The 15,635-nt window shown below is 50.7% G+C and overlaps 1 protein-coding gene and 1 pseudogene across 2 annotated transcripts in view; both read left to right on the forward strand.

Annotated features, from left to right (window-relative positions):
• CDH3 (cadherin 3) overlaps positions 1–15,104 on the forward strand; it is a 58,704-nt gene extending 43,600 nt beyond the window's left edge. The window contains exons 11-16 of one of the 2 annotated variants that reach the window (XM_030925018.1): positions 453–598; positions 2,792–3,016; positions 7,846–8,052; positions 12,014–12,144; positions 12,541–12,687; positions 14,274–15,104. In XM_030925018.1, coding sequence (XP_030780878.1) covers positions 453–598; positions 2,792–3,016; positions 7,846–8,052; positions 12,014–12,144; positions 12,541–12,687; positions 14,274–14,483 — 1,066 coding nt within the window. In that variant the 3' untranslated portion in view covers positions 14,484–15,104. Of the gene's footprint in view, positions 1–452; positions 599–2,791; positions 3,017–7,845; positions 8,053–12,013; positions 12,145–12,540; positions 12,702–14,273 lie in introns of both variants that reach the window. The other variant, XM_030925019.1, reaches the window with a different exon arrangement.
• LOC115895232 lies at positions 1,663–1,970 on the forward strand (annotated as a pseudogene).
• Positions 15,105–15,635: the final 531 nt, after the last annotated feature.

Consider the following 15,635-nt stretch of genomic DNA (forward strand, 5'->3'; position numbering starts at 1 on the left):
TTTGTTCTGATTACCGTAGAGACTGTTAAATAGGAATATCCCTCCTGCATAGGTCCTCTTCTTCCTACCCTCTTTGAGGCTGAAGACTGAATAGGGGTTTGGGGGCAGGTATTTCTCACTCTGTCATGTATCCCTCTTGGGACTCCTGCACCTGCTGCTTTAGGACCCCGTTTATGGGCGAGGCACATTTTCCATATGATCCTGCTTAGGTGCCTAGAGGCCCTCAGCCAGTTGGTATGAGGAGGCCCTGAATGACGCGCCCCGGGGCAACCGCCTTCCCTCACGGGAAGGGACATGGGGCGAGCACTGGGGGCGGGGGCGAGTGTGCCTGCGCCCAGGGAGTCTTCTCATGGTCGCCAGGGTCAGACCACAGGTCTCTCCTCGTGGCGCTACACAGGTCTACAGAATTCTAAATATTCTGGATGTTACTCGTCTCAACTTTTTCTCTCCAGCTACCGCATCCTGAGAGACCCAGCAGGGTGGCTAGCCATGGACCCAGACAGTGGGCAGGTCACTGTTGCGGGCACCCTAGACCGTGAGGATGAGCGGTTTGTGAGAAACAACATCTACGAAGTCATGGTCTTGGCCGTGGACAATGGTGAGAACATCCTCCCAGCCTTCCCACAAGGGCCACTTTTGGTTCTCAGGTCACATGACACAGCACAGCATGTTCCCTCCACAGGTGGGAACATGTGTCGGGGAGGGCTATTTGCAAACCAGTCCAGACGGTCAAAGGGGTCTTTCAGAGGAGTCTTTTAAAGACTGGTCCTAGGCCGGTTGTGGTGGCTCACACCTGTAATCCCAGCACTTTGGGAGGCCAAGGCAGGTGGATCACCTGAGGTCAGGAGTTTGAGACCAGCCTGGCCAACACGGTGAAACCCCATCTCTACTAAAGATACAAAAAATTAGCTAGACGTGGTGGCGCATGCCTGTAGTCCCAGCTACTCCGGAGGCTGAGGCAGGAGAATCGCTTGAACCTGGGAGGCGGAGGCTGCAGTGAGCCAAGATTGTGCCACTGCACTCCATCCTGGGCAACAGAGTGAGACTATCTCAAAAAGCAACAACAACAAAAGACTGATCCTAGGGACTGGCCATGGTTCCAATTTCCCTAAAACCCAAGAGTTGGGAGGGAGCCAGGTGTGGTGACTCAGGCCTGTAATCCCAGCACTTTGAGAGGCCTAGCTAGGTAGGAGGATCACTTGAGTCCAGGAGTTCAAGGCTGACCTGAGAAACATACAGAGACCACGTCCCTACCAAAAGATGAAACATTAAAAAATAAGAGTTAGGGTTGGGCGTGGTGATTCAAGTCTGTAATCCCAGCACTGTGGGAGGCTGAGGCGGGCGAATCACCTAAGGTCAAGAGTTCTAGACCAGCCTGGCCAACATGGCAAAACCCTGTCTCTACTAAAAACATAAAAAGTTAGCTGAGTGTGCCGCCTCCCAGTCCCCGCGTTACGGCCTGCACAGGGCCCTTGGGGTGAATCACAGCATCCCTTGGGGCAGTCGCTTTCCCTCACGGGGAGGGACAAGGGGGCGAACAGCGGGGGCTGGGGCGAGCGCCCCTATGTCCAGGCGGTCTTTTCACTTGTTGCCAGGGTCTGACCGCAGGTCTCCTTGCAGCGCTACACAAGAGCAGAGTACGAGTCTGAGGCAGAGGGCGTCATGGCAGGACAAGCATTTAGAAAGTTTCTTCCACTCTTTGACCGAGTATTGGCTGAAAGGAGTGCTGCTGAAACTGTAACCAAAGGAGGCATTATGCTTCCAGAAAAATCTCAAGGAAAACTATTGCAGCAACAGTAGTCGCTGCTGGATCGGGTTCTAAAGGAAAGGGTGGAGAGATGCAGCCAGTTAGCATGAAAATTGGAGATAAAGTTCTTCTCCCAGAATATGGAGGCACCAAAGTAGTTCTAGATGACAAGGATTATTTCCTATTTAGAGATGGTGACATTCTTGGAAAGTACATAGACTGAAATAATTCACTATTGAAATGGCATCAACGTGAAGCTGCCCATTCCACTGAAGTTCTGAAATCTTTCATAGTGTAAATAATTTCCATATTTCTCTTTTATAAGAAATTAATGATAACTAATGACAAAAAAAAAAAATTAGCTGGGCGTGGTGGCACACACCTGTAGTCCCAGCTACTCAGGAGGCTCAGGCATGAGAATCACCTGAACCCAGGAGGCAGAGGTTGCAGTGAGCCGAAATTGTGCCACTGCACTCCATCCTGGGCAACAGAGCAAGACTCTCAAAATAAATAAGTAAATAAAACATCAGCATTTGGAGAGTCCGTTTAGCCTTATTTTTTGGTTCACTGGGTCCTGAATTGGCCTGTCAGTTTTCCCTTGTGATTGATTACTGGGGCTGACTGGAAAGTGCCATGACAGATCAGTGATGCCACACCATGACAGATGGGGGATTATAACGTAGTTGTCACGTCTGGTTGACATGTATTGAACCAGGACCTGCAGGCAGGTGAGAGGCTGCAGCAGGGCTATGAAGGGAGGCTTCCCTGAAGCTGATGGACCAAACACTGGAGTAACCCTGAGGTAGCCAGTAGGTTTCGCTTTGTGGTTATAGTGGCTGGATGAAGTGGCTGCAACTGTGCCGTGATAGTAATGTCTGCTGTTTACCGAAATGAGAATGATGGCCTGATTGGCATGTATGTGCCATGTATTGGAAGCAAGGGCATGGAAGGTCTTAAGAGGCGAGAGCTGGGCGGTAAACAGGAACCCCCTTGAGGCTGACTGGGTGGGTCACAGGGAGCTCATCATATGTGTCTTTATAACAGGAAGCCCTCCCACCACTGGCACGGGAACCCTCCTGCTAACACTGATTGATGTCAACGATCATGGCCCAGTCCCTGAGCCCCGTCAGATCACCATCTGCAACCAAAGCCCTGTGTCCCAGGTGCTGAACATCACGGACAAGGACCTGTCCCCCCACACCTCCCCTTTCCAGGCCCAGCTCATAGACGACTCAGACATCTACTGGACGGCAGAGGTCAACGAGAAAGGTACCTGAGTGAGTGGTGGTAGCGGGTGGGTGCCAGTCCCACTAGTGGGCATCTACCCCACACCAGGATTCTGCACACGTTCCCATCCTAGCAGCTTTTGGGCCACGGGGGCAACGGTCTCCTCTAGAACCTCAATCAGATGCTATTTATTAACCTGGTGGAGGCCTTTGGAATTCCACAGGACCCCTAAAAGACCATTCTAGCCCAGCTGCCTTCCTGTGTAGGTGGAAAAACTGAGGCCTCGAGAGGGAGGGAGTGACTTGGCCCGTGTCACATAGCAAGAGTCAGGACCCAGCACAGTGATCGTAGCCACCACTCACTGAGCATGCTCTGTGCCAGGTCCACGTGACATGCTCTATGTAGGTTAGATTCCTTCATCCTCACAGCAGCCTGTGAGCAGGTTTCTCACACACACACACACACACACACTTTACAGATGAGGAAATCAAGGCTTACAGAAGCCGAAGTATCTTGCCAGAAGCATTATGACTTGTTTGTTTGTTTGTTTTTTGTTTTGAGACAGAGTCTTGCTCTGTTGCCCAGGCTGGAGTGCAGTGGCGTGATCTCGGCTCACTGCAAGCTCTGCCTCCTGCGTTCAAGCGATTTTCTGCCTCAGCCTCCCGAGTAGCTGGGACTACAGGCGCCCGCCACCATGCCGGCTAATTTTTGTATTTTTTTTAGTAGAGACGGGGTATCACCATCTTGGCCAGGCTGGTCTTGAGCTCCTGACCTCGTGATCCACCCGCCTCAGCCTCCCAAAGTGCTGGGATTAGAGGTGTGAGCCACCGCACCCGGCTGTGTTATGGCTTTAAAAATTAATGTCACGACCACATGTGGTGGCTCACACCTCTAATCCCAGCACTTTAAAGGCTGAGGCGGGCGGGTCACGAGGTCAGGAGTTCGAGACCAGCCTGGCCAATATGGTGAAACCCCGTCTCTCCTAAAAAATTAGCCAGTCATGGTGGCGTGAGCCTGTAGTCCCAGCTACTCGGGAGGCTGAGGCAGAAGGATTGCTTGAACCTGGGAGGTGGAGGTTTCAGTGAGCCCAGATTGTGCCACTGCACTCCACCCTGGGGGACAGAATGAGACTGTATCTCAAAATAAAATAAAAATGTCACTAGGGTTTTTGTTGTTGTTGTTGTTGTTGTTGTTTGTTTGAGACGGAGTCTCACTCTGTCTCCCAGACTGGAGTGCAGTGGCACAATCTTGGCTTACTGCAACCTCCGCCTCCTGGGTTCAAGCAGTTATCCCTTCCTGAGTAGCTGACATTACAGGTGCCTGTCACCATGCCCATCTAATTTTTGTATTTTTTAGTAGAGGCATGGTTTTGCCATGCTGGCCAGGCTGGTCTTGAACTCCTGACTTGAGGTGATCCTCCCACCTCGGCCTCCCAAAGTGCCAAGATTACAAGCATAAGCCACCACACCTGGCCTATCAGGATTTTAATCTAGGCAGTCTCACTCACCATGGTGTGGGGCAGGGGGGGAAAGCATAAGCATTATGGCCAAAACCCAATGTTATTATTATTAATACCTGGAACAGTATTGATAACCTGGTTCTTGGCTTTAATTTCATTTTTCTGTTTGCCCTTGTCCTCTTGTCAGGGAAATTAATCCAGACTCTACTCCACGTGACCTCAGGCTAGTTACCTAACTCCCTGAGCCTCAATTTCTGCATTTGTAAAATGAGGATAACAGCAGTTCCCACCTCTTAAAGCGATGGTGAGGATCAGGGTAGGACCTGGCACTTAGTGCCCATTTAGCTGGGCACTGTGGCTCATGCCTGTAATCCCAGCACTTTGGGAGACTGAGGTGGGCAGATCATGAGCTCGAGGATCGGGACCATCCTGGCCAACATGGTGAAACCCTGTCTCTACTAAAAATACAAAAAGTAATCAGCTAGGCGTGGTGGCACGTGCCTGTAATCCCAGCTACTCGGGAGGCTGAGGCAGGAGAATCACTTGAACCTGGGAGGCGGAGGTTGCAGTGAGCTGAGATCGTGCCACTGCACTCCAGTCTGGGTGACAGAGCGAGACTCTGTCTCCAAAAAAAAAAAAAAGTGCCCATTTAGTCACCACTGCCATTGTCATGAACAACTGAGAAATCAGCCTTATAGGGTGGCAGAGATGTTTTAGTGACAGATACCCCATGTTGGCTGCTCCACATGGTCGACTAGTTGTTCAGCCCGGAGAGCTGTCCCTGCCTCCTGGCACTAAATGGGGACAGGGTGGATTCTGCCTTCTGGCCCTTTGACTAAGAGGAGCCCAGCGAGAGTGCAGAGCATTTTAACAGAAACAACTTGAAATCTGTGCTGAGATAGGCTGACAACCTGGGATGGGGGCGAGGGGCGGGTAGAAACTTGGGGGTTTTTGATTGCCCCAATGATTGGGGGCACTACTGGCATTTAGTGGTACAAACCTGCAATGCTGTGGTGGCAAATCCTGCACGATGAAAAAACTTGCACACAGGCTAACAGCTCCCTTCTTGAGAAAGTTGAGTCTAAAGCAAAGGCCTTTCTTTAAAGAGGCCACTGCACACACAGCCCCTTCTCCACTGTGGGATTGCCACGCAGTGTCCCCCAAGTGGTGCCCAGTGTGCAGGCTGGGCTGGGCCTGGCTTCTGCTCTGTGGTTAGCCTGCCACCCCCTGGGCCTTGGAAGGCCAGTTAGCCCAATACCTGCTGCAGCCTCATTTCTGGCATTCCTTCGCTTGTGTGATCACCGATGCTGTGATAACACAGGTTAGCATCAGACTCGATCTGCTTAACATTAGCACTTACATAACCAAGTCATATGCATTTAGTTTTATTAATAATTGAATGTGGCCCGGCGTGTGGCTCATGCCTGTAATCCCAGCACTTTGGGAGGCCGAGGTGGGCAGATCACCTGAGGTCAGGAGCTCGAGACCAGCCTGGCACAAAATCCACCTCTGCTAAAAATACAAAAACTAGCTGGGTATAGTGGCGCAAACCTGTAGTCCTAGCTACTCCAGAGGCCAAGGCAGGAGAATCGCCTGAGCCAATGAGGCAGAGCTGGCAGTAAGCTGAGATCGCGCCACTGTGCTCCAACCTGAGTGACACAGCAAGACTCTGTCTAAAAAAAAAAAAATTGAGGCTGGGCACAGTGGCTCACGCCTGTAATCCCAGCACTTTAGGAGACCGAGGTGGGTGGATTACGAGGTCAGGAGATCGAGACCATCCTGGCTAACACGGTAAAACCCCGTCTCTACTAAAGAATACAAAAAATTAGCTGGGTGTAGTGGCGAGTGCCTATAGTCCCAGCTACTTCGGAGGCTGAGGCAGGAGAATGGCGTGAACCCAGGAGGTGGAGGTTGCAGTGAGCTAAGATTGCGCCACCGCACTCCAACCTGGGGGACAGAGCAAGACTCCGTCTCAAAAAAAAAAAAATTGAAGGCCAGGCATGGTGGCTCACGCCTGTGATCCCAGCACTTTGGGAGGCCAAGGCAGGTGAATCACGAGGCCAGGAGTTTGAGACCAGTTTGACCAAGATGGTGAAAGCCTGTCTCTACTAAAAATACAAAAAGTAATCAGGCACAGTGGCGGGTGCCTATAATCCCAGCTACTCAGGAGGCTGAGGCAGGAGAATCATTTGAACACAGGAGGCGGAGGTTGCAGTGAGCCAAGATCACGCCACTGCACTCTAGTCTGGGGGACAGAGCAAGACTTAGTGTCAAAAAAATTGAATGCTTAGTTGCAAATATGGGTGTATCATACAAGATTGGGTTAGCTATCAGCTGCTCTGCCTATGGAGTAACCATTCTTTATTCCTTTACATCCTTTTTTTTTGTTTTTGAGACAGAGTCCTGCTCTGTCGTTTGGTTAGAGTGCAGTGGCATGATCTTGGCTCACTGCAGCCTCCACCTCCCGGGTTCAAGCGATTCTCCTGCCTCAGCCTCCCAAGTAGCTGGGACTACAAGCGTGTGCCATCATACCTGGCTAATTTTTGTTTTTTTGTTTTTGTTTTTTTTTTTTTTTTGAGACAGGGTCTTGCTCTGTCGCCCGGGCTGGAGTGCAGTGCCGCAATCTCGGCTCACTGCAACCTCCGCCTCCTGGGTTCATGCCATTCTCCTGCTTCAGCCTCCCGAGTAGCTGGGACTACAGACGCCTGCCACCACGCCTGGCTAATTTTTTTTTTGTATTTTTAGGGGAGACAGGGTTTCACCATGTTAGCCAGGATGGTCTCGATCTCCTGACCTCGTGATCCACCCGTCTCGGCCTCCCAAAGTGCTGGGATTACAGGTGTGAGCCACCACGCCCGGCCTAATTTTTATATTTTTAGTAGAGACAGGTTTTCACCATGTTGGCCAGGAGGGTCTCGATCTCTTGACCTCGTGATCCATCCGCCTTGGCGTCTCAAAGTGCTGGGATTACAGGCATAAGCCACTGTGCCCGGCCCTCATTTACTTTCTTAATAAAGTTGCTTTTACTTTAAAAAAAAAATTGGGTTAGCTGTCTTTTAGGAAGAGTATTCTTTTTGAAGGAAAAAAACAGTGTAGCAGCCAATGATGCAAAGAAGTTATTGGTCCTGCATGACATGGATTTTAAAACTTCATGTTATAAAAATACTGTGTTTATCGATGTTTTAAAAGTAAAATGAAAAATGAATATTTTTATCCCAATAATCCTTTTCATTATGGTGAGTTTTGCTTTAGCCAAAGATCAGCTTTTACTGCTATTTTCCGAAGTGTGCTTGTGGAGTATTTCTCCCCATTGCCCACATGTGGAAGCCGTATTCTCAAACTTTCATCTTGGTGTACTCAGATCCCTGCACTGATGCTATCCCACAGCTAATCAATGATCTCTTCACTCCAGGTGACACAGTGGTCTTGTCCCTGAAGAAGTTCCTGAAGCAGGACACGTATGACGTGCACCTTTCTCTGTCTGACCATGGCAACAAGGAGCAGCTGACAGTGATCAGGGCCACCGTGTGCGACTGCCACGGCCATGTCGTGACCTGCCCTGATCCCTGGAAGGGGGGTTTCATCCTCCCTGTGCTGGGGGCTGTCCTGGCTCTGCTGCGTGAGTACCAGGCCCCCACCCCCTCCCTGAGGATGGGGGAGTTGAAAGACAGGATTCTATGTTGAACTTCAGCTCCTGGAACTAAGAGGCCACCAACATTGCCTGTCCACCCCTTAAATGTTTTTTTTAAGACAGGGTCTCGGCCAGGCGCGGTGGCTCAAGCCTGTAATCCCACCATTTTGGGAGGCCGAGACGGGCAGATCACGAGGTCAGGAGATCGAGACCATCCTGGCTAACACGGTGAAACCCCGTCTCTACTAAAAAAAAATACAAAAAAAAACTAGCCGGGCGAGGTGGCGGGCGCCTGTAGTCCCAGCTACTCGGGAGGCTGAGGCAGGAGAATGGCGTGAACCCGGGAGGCGGAGCTTGCAGTGAGCTGAGATCCGGCCACTGCACTCCAGCCTGGGCGACAGAGCAAGACTCCGTCTCAAAAAAAACAAAAAAAAACAAAACAACAACAACAACAAAAAGACAGGGTCTCGGCTGAGCGCGGTGGCTCATGCCTGTAATCCCAGCCGGGAGGCCGAGGCAGGCGGATCATGAGGTCAGGAGATCGAGACCATCCTGGCTAACACAGTGAAACCCCATCTGTACTTAAAAAAAAAAAAAAAATACAAAAAATTAGCCGGGCGAGGTGGCGGGCACCTGTAGTCTCAGCTACTCGGGGGGCTGAGGCAGGAGAATAGCGTGAACCCGGGAGGTGGAGCTTGCAGTGAGCCGAGATCGTGCCACTGCATTCCAGCCTGGGCGACAGAGCAAGACTCCGTCCCAAAAAAAAAAAAAAAAAAAAAAAAAAAGGACAGGGTCTCACTCTGTCGCCCAAGCTGGAGTGCAGTGGCGCGATCTCCGCTCACTGCAAACTCTGCCTCCCAGGCTCCAAATGACCTTCCCACCTCAGCCTCCCAAGTACCTGGGACTACAAGTGTGGGCCACCACGACCAGCTCATTTTTGTATTTTTTGTAAATACGGGGCCTCACTATGTTGCCCAGGCTGGTCTTGAATTCCTGGGCTCAAGCAATCCACCCACCTTGGCCTCCCAAAGTGCTAGGATTATAGGTGTGAGTCACTGCGTCCGGCCCACTCTTTAAACTACTAATTCTAGGAGGATCAGTCAGTCATTATGGGGCTTGTGGAATGTACCAGGTTTTTGTGATGCAGTGGTGAGCAAACAGACTCGGCCCTGCCATCAGGTCATCAGTGGTTCTGAAAGGGTGATTTCCAACAGCGTTAGGAGCATCACCAGGAATCTGCTATTACTAGAAAGGCAAATTCTCAACCTACTCCAGATTTACTGATTCAGAAATGTAGGAATTAGAACCCAGTAATCTGCATGTTAACAAGCCTCCCAAGGCATTCTGATACATGCTAGAGTTTGCAAATTACTGGTCTAGTGGGAGGAAATGTTTAGTTAAAAACAAATTTCTTGGCTGTAAAGACAGAACCTATCACAGTTGTTTTTTCCACCTTTTGACTTGGTCTTAACATAGACAACACACATCGTCAGCCAGACCAATCGCATGAATACAAGAACATGCTTTTCGCCGGGCGCAGTGGCTCACACCTGTAATCCCAACACTTTGGGAGGTCAAGGCCCTTGAGGTCAGGAGTTCGAGACCACCCTGTCCAACATGGTGAAATCCTGTCTCTACTAAAAATACAAAATTAACCAGGCATGGTGGCACATGCCTGTAATCCCAGTTACTTGGGAGGCTGAGGCAGGAGAATTGCTTGAACCCAGGAGGTGGAGGTTGCAGTGAGCAGAGATCACACCATTGCACTCCAGCCTGGGCAACAGAGCAAGACTCTGCCTTAAAAAAAAAAAAAAAAACCAGGAAAGTAGGAAATTAGGTCAGAGAGGTGATGGGCACAGGGGCCCAGTTGTGTTGGGCTTCATAGGCTATTGTGAAGACTCTGGATAGAACCAAAAGTTACCAGAAGGTTTTGAGCATAGGGGTGATGTGATTTGACTTAAATTTTGCAAGATTCCTGCTTTGCAGACTATATGGGGGCGAAGGTGGAAGCAGGGAGATCATTTAGGAGGCTGTTGCCATAATCCAGGGGCAAGGTGATGGAGGCTCAGGCCAGGATGGCAGCATTGAGGTGGTCAGTGGTGGTCATGTTTCAAGGTAGAGTCCCTTCAGATTGATGTGTGGAGTGAGGGTAAGAGCCATCGATGATTGCAAGGCTTTTGCCTTAAGGAGAAACATGGCATTTCCATTTGCCAGTTTGGGAAGGACCATGGGAAGAGACTTGCCAGGCCAGTCCAAGTGGAGGTGTCAGTAGGCAGTTAGACCTGGGTTCAGAGAAGTCTGCTTGGTGTCTTGCCTTCCCCCAGATTCAGGAGAGGAGAGGTTACTGTCTAGCCCACATGCGTGTGCATCCTCAGACCCGTGGACTCCCAAGGAAGGTTGGGTCTGTTTTGTCCGGCCAAGGACAGACAGCAGTTCCATCAGCAGGCAAAAAAGTAATGATCCTGAGCAGCGGTGTGGACTCTCTCATCGAACTGCCATAGACGGCTAGAGGGTCCCCTCTTAATACAGGCTTAACTGTGTGTAGGCGTGACAGAGAAGGCAGCCAGGAACCAGTTGGCCAGTCCCCCCATGTCCAAATAACCTGCCAGCCTTTCAGACCACATCACTGAAGCCAGACCCTCTTAAAATTCCAACACTGGGGCTGGGCATGGTGGCTCATGCCTGTAATCCCAGCACTTTGGGAGGCCGAGGTGGGCAGATCACCTCAGGTCAGGAGTTACAGACCAGCCTGGCCAACGTGGGGAAACCCTGTCTCTACTAAAAATACAAAAATTTGAGGTCATACCACTGTATTCCAGCCTGGGTGACAGAGCAAGAATCTGTCTCAAAAATAGATAAAGAAAAAATAATAATAATAATAAAATATGAAAATTAGCTAGGCATGGTGGTGGGCTCCTGTAATCCCAGCTACTCAGGAGGCTGAGGCAGGAGAATCACTTGGACCTGGGAGGCAGAGATTGCAGTGACCCGAGATTGTGCCACTGTACTCCAGCCTGGGCGACAGAGTGAGACTCCATCTCAAAAAAAAAAAAAAAAAATCCGGCCAAGTGCAATGGCTCATACCTGTAATCCCAGCACTTTAGGAGGCCAAGGCAGTTGGATCACTTGAGGTTGGGAGCTCGAGACCAGCCTGGCCAACATGGTGAAACCCTGTCTGTACTAAAAATACAAAAATTAGCTGGGCATGGTGGCAGGCACCTGTAATACCAGCTACTAGGGAGGCTGAAGCAGGGAGCTTGAACCGGGGAGGCGGAGGTTGCAGTGAGCTGAGATTGCACCAGTGCACTCTAGCCCACGAGAGTGAGTCTCTGTTTCAAAGAAAAAAAAAAAATTCCAACACTGCATTTCACCTAAGTTTAAATTACTGTACCCTATGAAAGTTGCATTATCTTGTTCTTAAAGTCTGTGGCGAGTTAGGGGACATCTGGTGACTAAAAGAGAGTCTCACTGAAAGACAACATCTGTTGGGAGGTTCCCATCCCGACATTTCGACAGAATATTTTCTTAAGGATCAGTACCACCAATCTGGGGTGGGGAGAAGGAAGTCAGAATCTTCTAGGAGGAGGTGATATTAAGCTGAGAGCTGACACGTGGGAGCCATGTGTAGGCATAGAGTCTGCCAGGTGAGGAAGGAGCCTGTATGAAGGTTCTTAAGGGGGAGCTGCTGGGGGCATTCAAGGAACACAGAGGAGGCCAGTGTGCCTAGACCTGAGTGGGTAGGGGGGACTGGGAGGCATAGGCTGGGACCAAATCCTGCCAGCGCTGATGAGGAGTTGAAGTTTTCCTAGGTGCAAGTGAAGCCATTGTAGCATGTTAAGCTCTGGCTACTGAGTGAGGACATCGGCAGTTAGGGGGGCTCTGAGGGCCTGGGGGTCTTGGCCCACTGTGTGGTTGCAGAGGGAACACTCACATTCCCCAACCCTTGCAGTCCTCCTGCTGGTGCTACTCTTGTTGGTGAGAAAGAAGCGGAAGGTCAAGGAGCCCCTCCTACTCCCAGAAGATGACACCCGTGACAACGTCTTCTACTATGGCGAAGAGGGGGGTGGCGAAGAGGACCAGGTGGGGCACTGGGGGCTCTAGGATTGGGAGGTGGGTGCCCCCAAGTCCACTGGCAGGGCTAAGCCATTGTGTCAACCAACTGACGAAGTTAGCTGTGTTGACCAGGCCCTGGCATGAAGCTTGCGTCTTCCTTTTCTTCCATCCTCCAGCGCTCCTCTGGTCCACTGCTGTAATCTGTTTGGGCCTTGCCAAGTTAACCTCGAGCCTGTGTTTAATTTGCTAGGACAAGGGAGGATGGAAACGAGGGTTTTCCAAAATCTGGGATATTATCTGTCTTGTGAGACCTCCCCATGAGCCAGTGTCCAAAGGGTAGGGGGTGTGGGGTGAGTGAGATGTAAGTGGCAGGGCAGGGGGGACAGAGTCCTCAGTCCCCTGCTCTCCTGCATTTCCCCACAGGACTATGACATCACCCAGCTCCACCGAGGTCTGGAGGCCAGGCCGGAGGTCGTTCTCCGCAATGACGTGGCACCAGCCTTCATCCCCACACCCATGTACCGTCCTCGGCCAGCCAACCCAGATGAAATCGGCAACTTTATAATCGAGGTGAGACGTGGCAGGTCAGTTGAGGGCCACCCTTTATTCAAGCCCAGCACCAGCCACACAGGAGGACAAGCATGGGCCTGGAGTCTTGGGTCTGGGTTCAAATTCTGACTCCACCACTAACCAGCTTGTGACCTCTGGCTTATTTGAGTAACTTCTGGGGTTTGTTTCTTCCTCCATAGAACTCCCACTTGCAGAGTGGTTAAAAATGATGAGGAGGGGCTGGGCGCAGTTGCTCACACCTGCAATCCCAGCACTTTGGGAGGCTGAGATGGGTAGATCATGAGGTCAGGAGTTCAAGACCAGCCTGGGCAACATGGCGAAACCCCGTCCCTACTAAAAATACAAAAATTAGCCAGGCATGGTGACGGGTACCTGTAGTCCCAGCTACTTGGGAGGCTGAGGCACAAGAATTGCTTGAACCAAAGAGGCAGAGGTTGTAGTGAGCCGAGATCACGCCACTGCATTCCAGCCTGGGTGACAGGGCGAGACTCCGTCTCAACAACAACGACAAAAAGTGATTAGGAGGCTGGGCACAGTGGCTCACGCGTGTAATCTCAGAATTTTCAGAGGCCAAGGCGGGCAGATCACTTGAGGGTCAGGACTTTGAGACCAGCCTGGCCAACATGGTGGAGGCAGAGGTTGCAGTGAGCCGAGATTGCGCCACTGCACTCCAGCCTAGGCAACAAAGGGAGACTCCATCTAAAAAAAAAAAATCAGGAACGATTTATTCATTTATTCACATACAGCAGTTGAATACTCTGGAGCCAGACTACTTGGGTTTGAATTACAGATCCCAGGTGACTGCACTTAGAGCAAAGTTTGGAGCCTCTGCTGTAGAGGACTTCAAAGATTGAACGAGCAGGCAGCTAGGACAGTGCCAGCACACTGGTTCCTGACCCTGCCTGCATATTGGAATCACGTGGGCACCTTCAGAAACCACTGATGCCTCGGCTCACCCCTAGAGATTGTGGTGTAATTGAACTGGATGTGGCCTGGGCTTCAGAATTTATAAAAGATTCTCGTAATTCACGTAATTCACGTAATTTAAGTTTGGGAACTACTGACCTAGCACGTAGCATTGATTAGGTAATCATAGCTATTGTTGCCAGGTGCTATTCTAATAACTGCTTTACAGGTATTTACTCATTTACTTACTCATCCCTTCCTTTAAAACTACGAAGGAGGCACATGTCCTCAAGACCTCCCAAGGCTGTGTCACAGGCGTGCATCGTTTAAAAAAGGAAGAAAAAAAGCCCATATGAAGTATTGTCATTTTACAGACAAGGAAACAGGCATAGAGCGGTTAAGGGACTTGCCCAAGGCTACAAAGCTGGTGTGTGGTGTGAGTTCTGGCCCAGGCTGTCTGATTTCAGTCCTTGCCCTTACCCCCGGCCTGTGTTGCACTGAGCACTTGCTGAGTGCTGGTCCCTGAGCAAATGAATTCTGCATGAATAACACATTCTTTCATTTTAACCTCTGAAACTTTAGGGGAGGGGAGAGGGGGGCTCAGAGATGAGGCAATGGAGGCTTGCAGCTGGCAAGCGGCAGGGCCCACCACTCTAACCACCTGTTCTCTGTTGCCGCAGAACCTGAAGGCAGCTAACACGGACCCCACAGCCCCGCCCTACGACTCCCTCTTGGTGTTCGACTATGAGGGCAGCGGCTCCGACGCCGCGTCCCTGAGCTCTCTCACCTCCTCCGCCTCTGACCAGGACCAAGATTACGACTATCTGAACGAGTGGGGCAGCCGCTTCAAGAAGCTGGCAGACATGTACGGTGGCGGGGAGGACGACTAGGCCGCCTGCCTGCAGGGCTGGGGACCAAATGTCAGGCCATAGAGCATCTCCAAGGGGTCTCAGTCCCCCCTTCAGGCGAGGACTTTGGAGCTTGTCAGGAAGCGGCCGTAGCAACTTGGAGGAGACAGGCTCTGAGTCTGGCGTTAGACTGGTTGGTTCCTTAGCCTTTGAGGATGGAGGAATGAGGGCAGTTTGACTTCAGCACTGAAAACCTCTCCACCTGGTCCAGGGTTGCCTCAGAGGCCAGGTTTCCAGAAGCCTCTCACCTGCCGTAAAATGCTCAGCCTTGTGTCCTGGGCTTGCTGTGACCGACCCATGATGGCTTTGTTTCTGGAATGGAACCTTCTTAGGCCTCCTGGTGCAACTTTTTTTTTAATGCTATTTTCAAAACGTTAGAGACAGTTCTTCAAAAGTACAGCCCAGAGCTGCTGGGCCCACTGGCCATCCTGCATTTCTGGTTTCCAGACCCTAAGGCCTCCCATTCAGATGGGTCTCTGCGTTTTTATACTGAGTATGTCTAGATTGCCCCTTATTTTTTATTTTCCCTGTTGCGTTGCTGTAGATGAAGGGTGAGGACAATCGTGTAGATGTACTAGAATTTTTTATTAAACTTTTCCCAGAGGTTCCTGGGGAGTGAACTTTTTTCAGTAGAATCTTTATTGGCATCTAACTCACATACCGTACCATTCACTTAACATGTACAATTCAATGGTTTTTAGAATTTTCAGAGTTCTGCAAAAATTATGCTCTCTTTGCCGGCTTCTTCCCAGCTTCCTCTCTTCGGCAGGGGATACGCAGGGTCAGCTTCCATGCCTAGGTGGGCTCAGGGAGGGGAGACTTGCCCTCCTTTGCAAAGTCTGTTGCTCCATGAGAGAGAACCATTAACCTCTTACCGCAAGGCTGAGCCCCTCCACAGCCCCAGCAAGGTATCTTCTGGAACAGCGGCTGCCCTCCCTGCAGGGCAGTGCGTGACAACTTCCTTTTCTATGCTGGGGGCGGGGGTCCCTATTGAAAGGCAGAGGTTGGAGAACAGCGAGCTCTGCTACTTGCTTGCACATCATTTAACCTCTAGTTGCCTCAGATTTTACATTTACAAAATGGAGAGTTTTTGTGGAGATTAAATGAATTAATATCTGGCACATGGTCCATGCA

Source organism: Rhinopithecus roxellana, chromosome 20 (assembly GCF_007565055.1).
Source record: "Rhinopithecus roxellana isolate Shanxi Qingling chromosome 20, ASM756505v1, whole genome shotgun sequence".
NCBI classification, from domain to species: Eukaryota; Metazoa; Chordata; class Mammalia; order Primates; family Cercopithecidae; genus Rhinopithecus; species Rhinopithecus roxellana.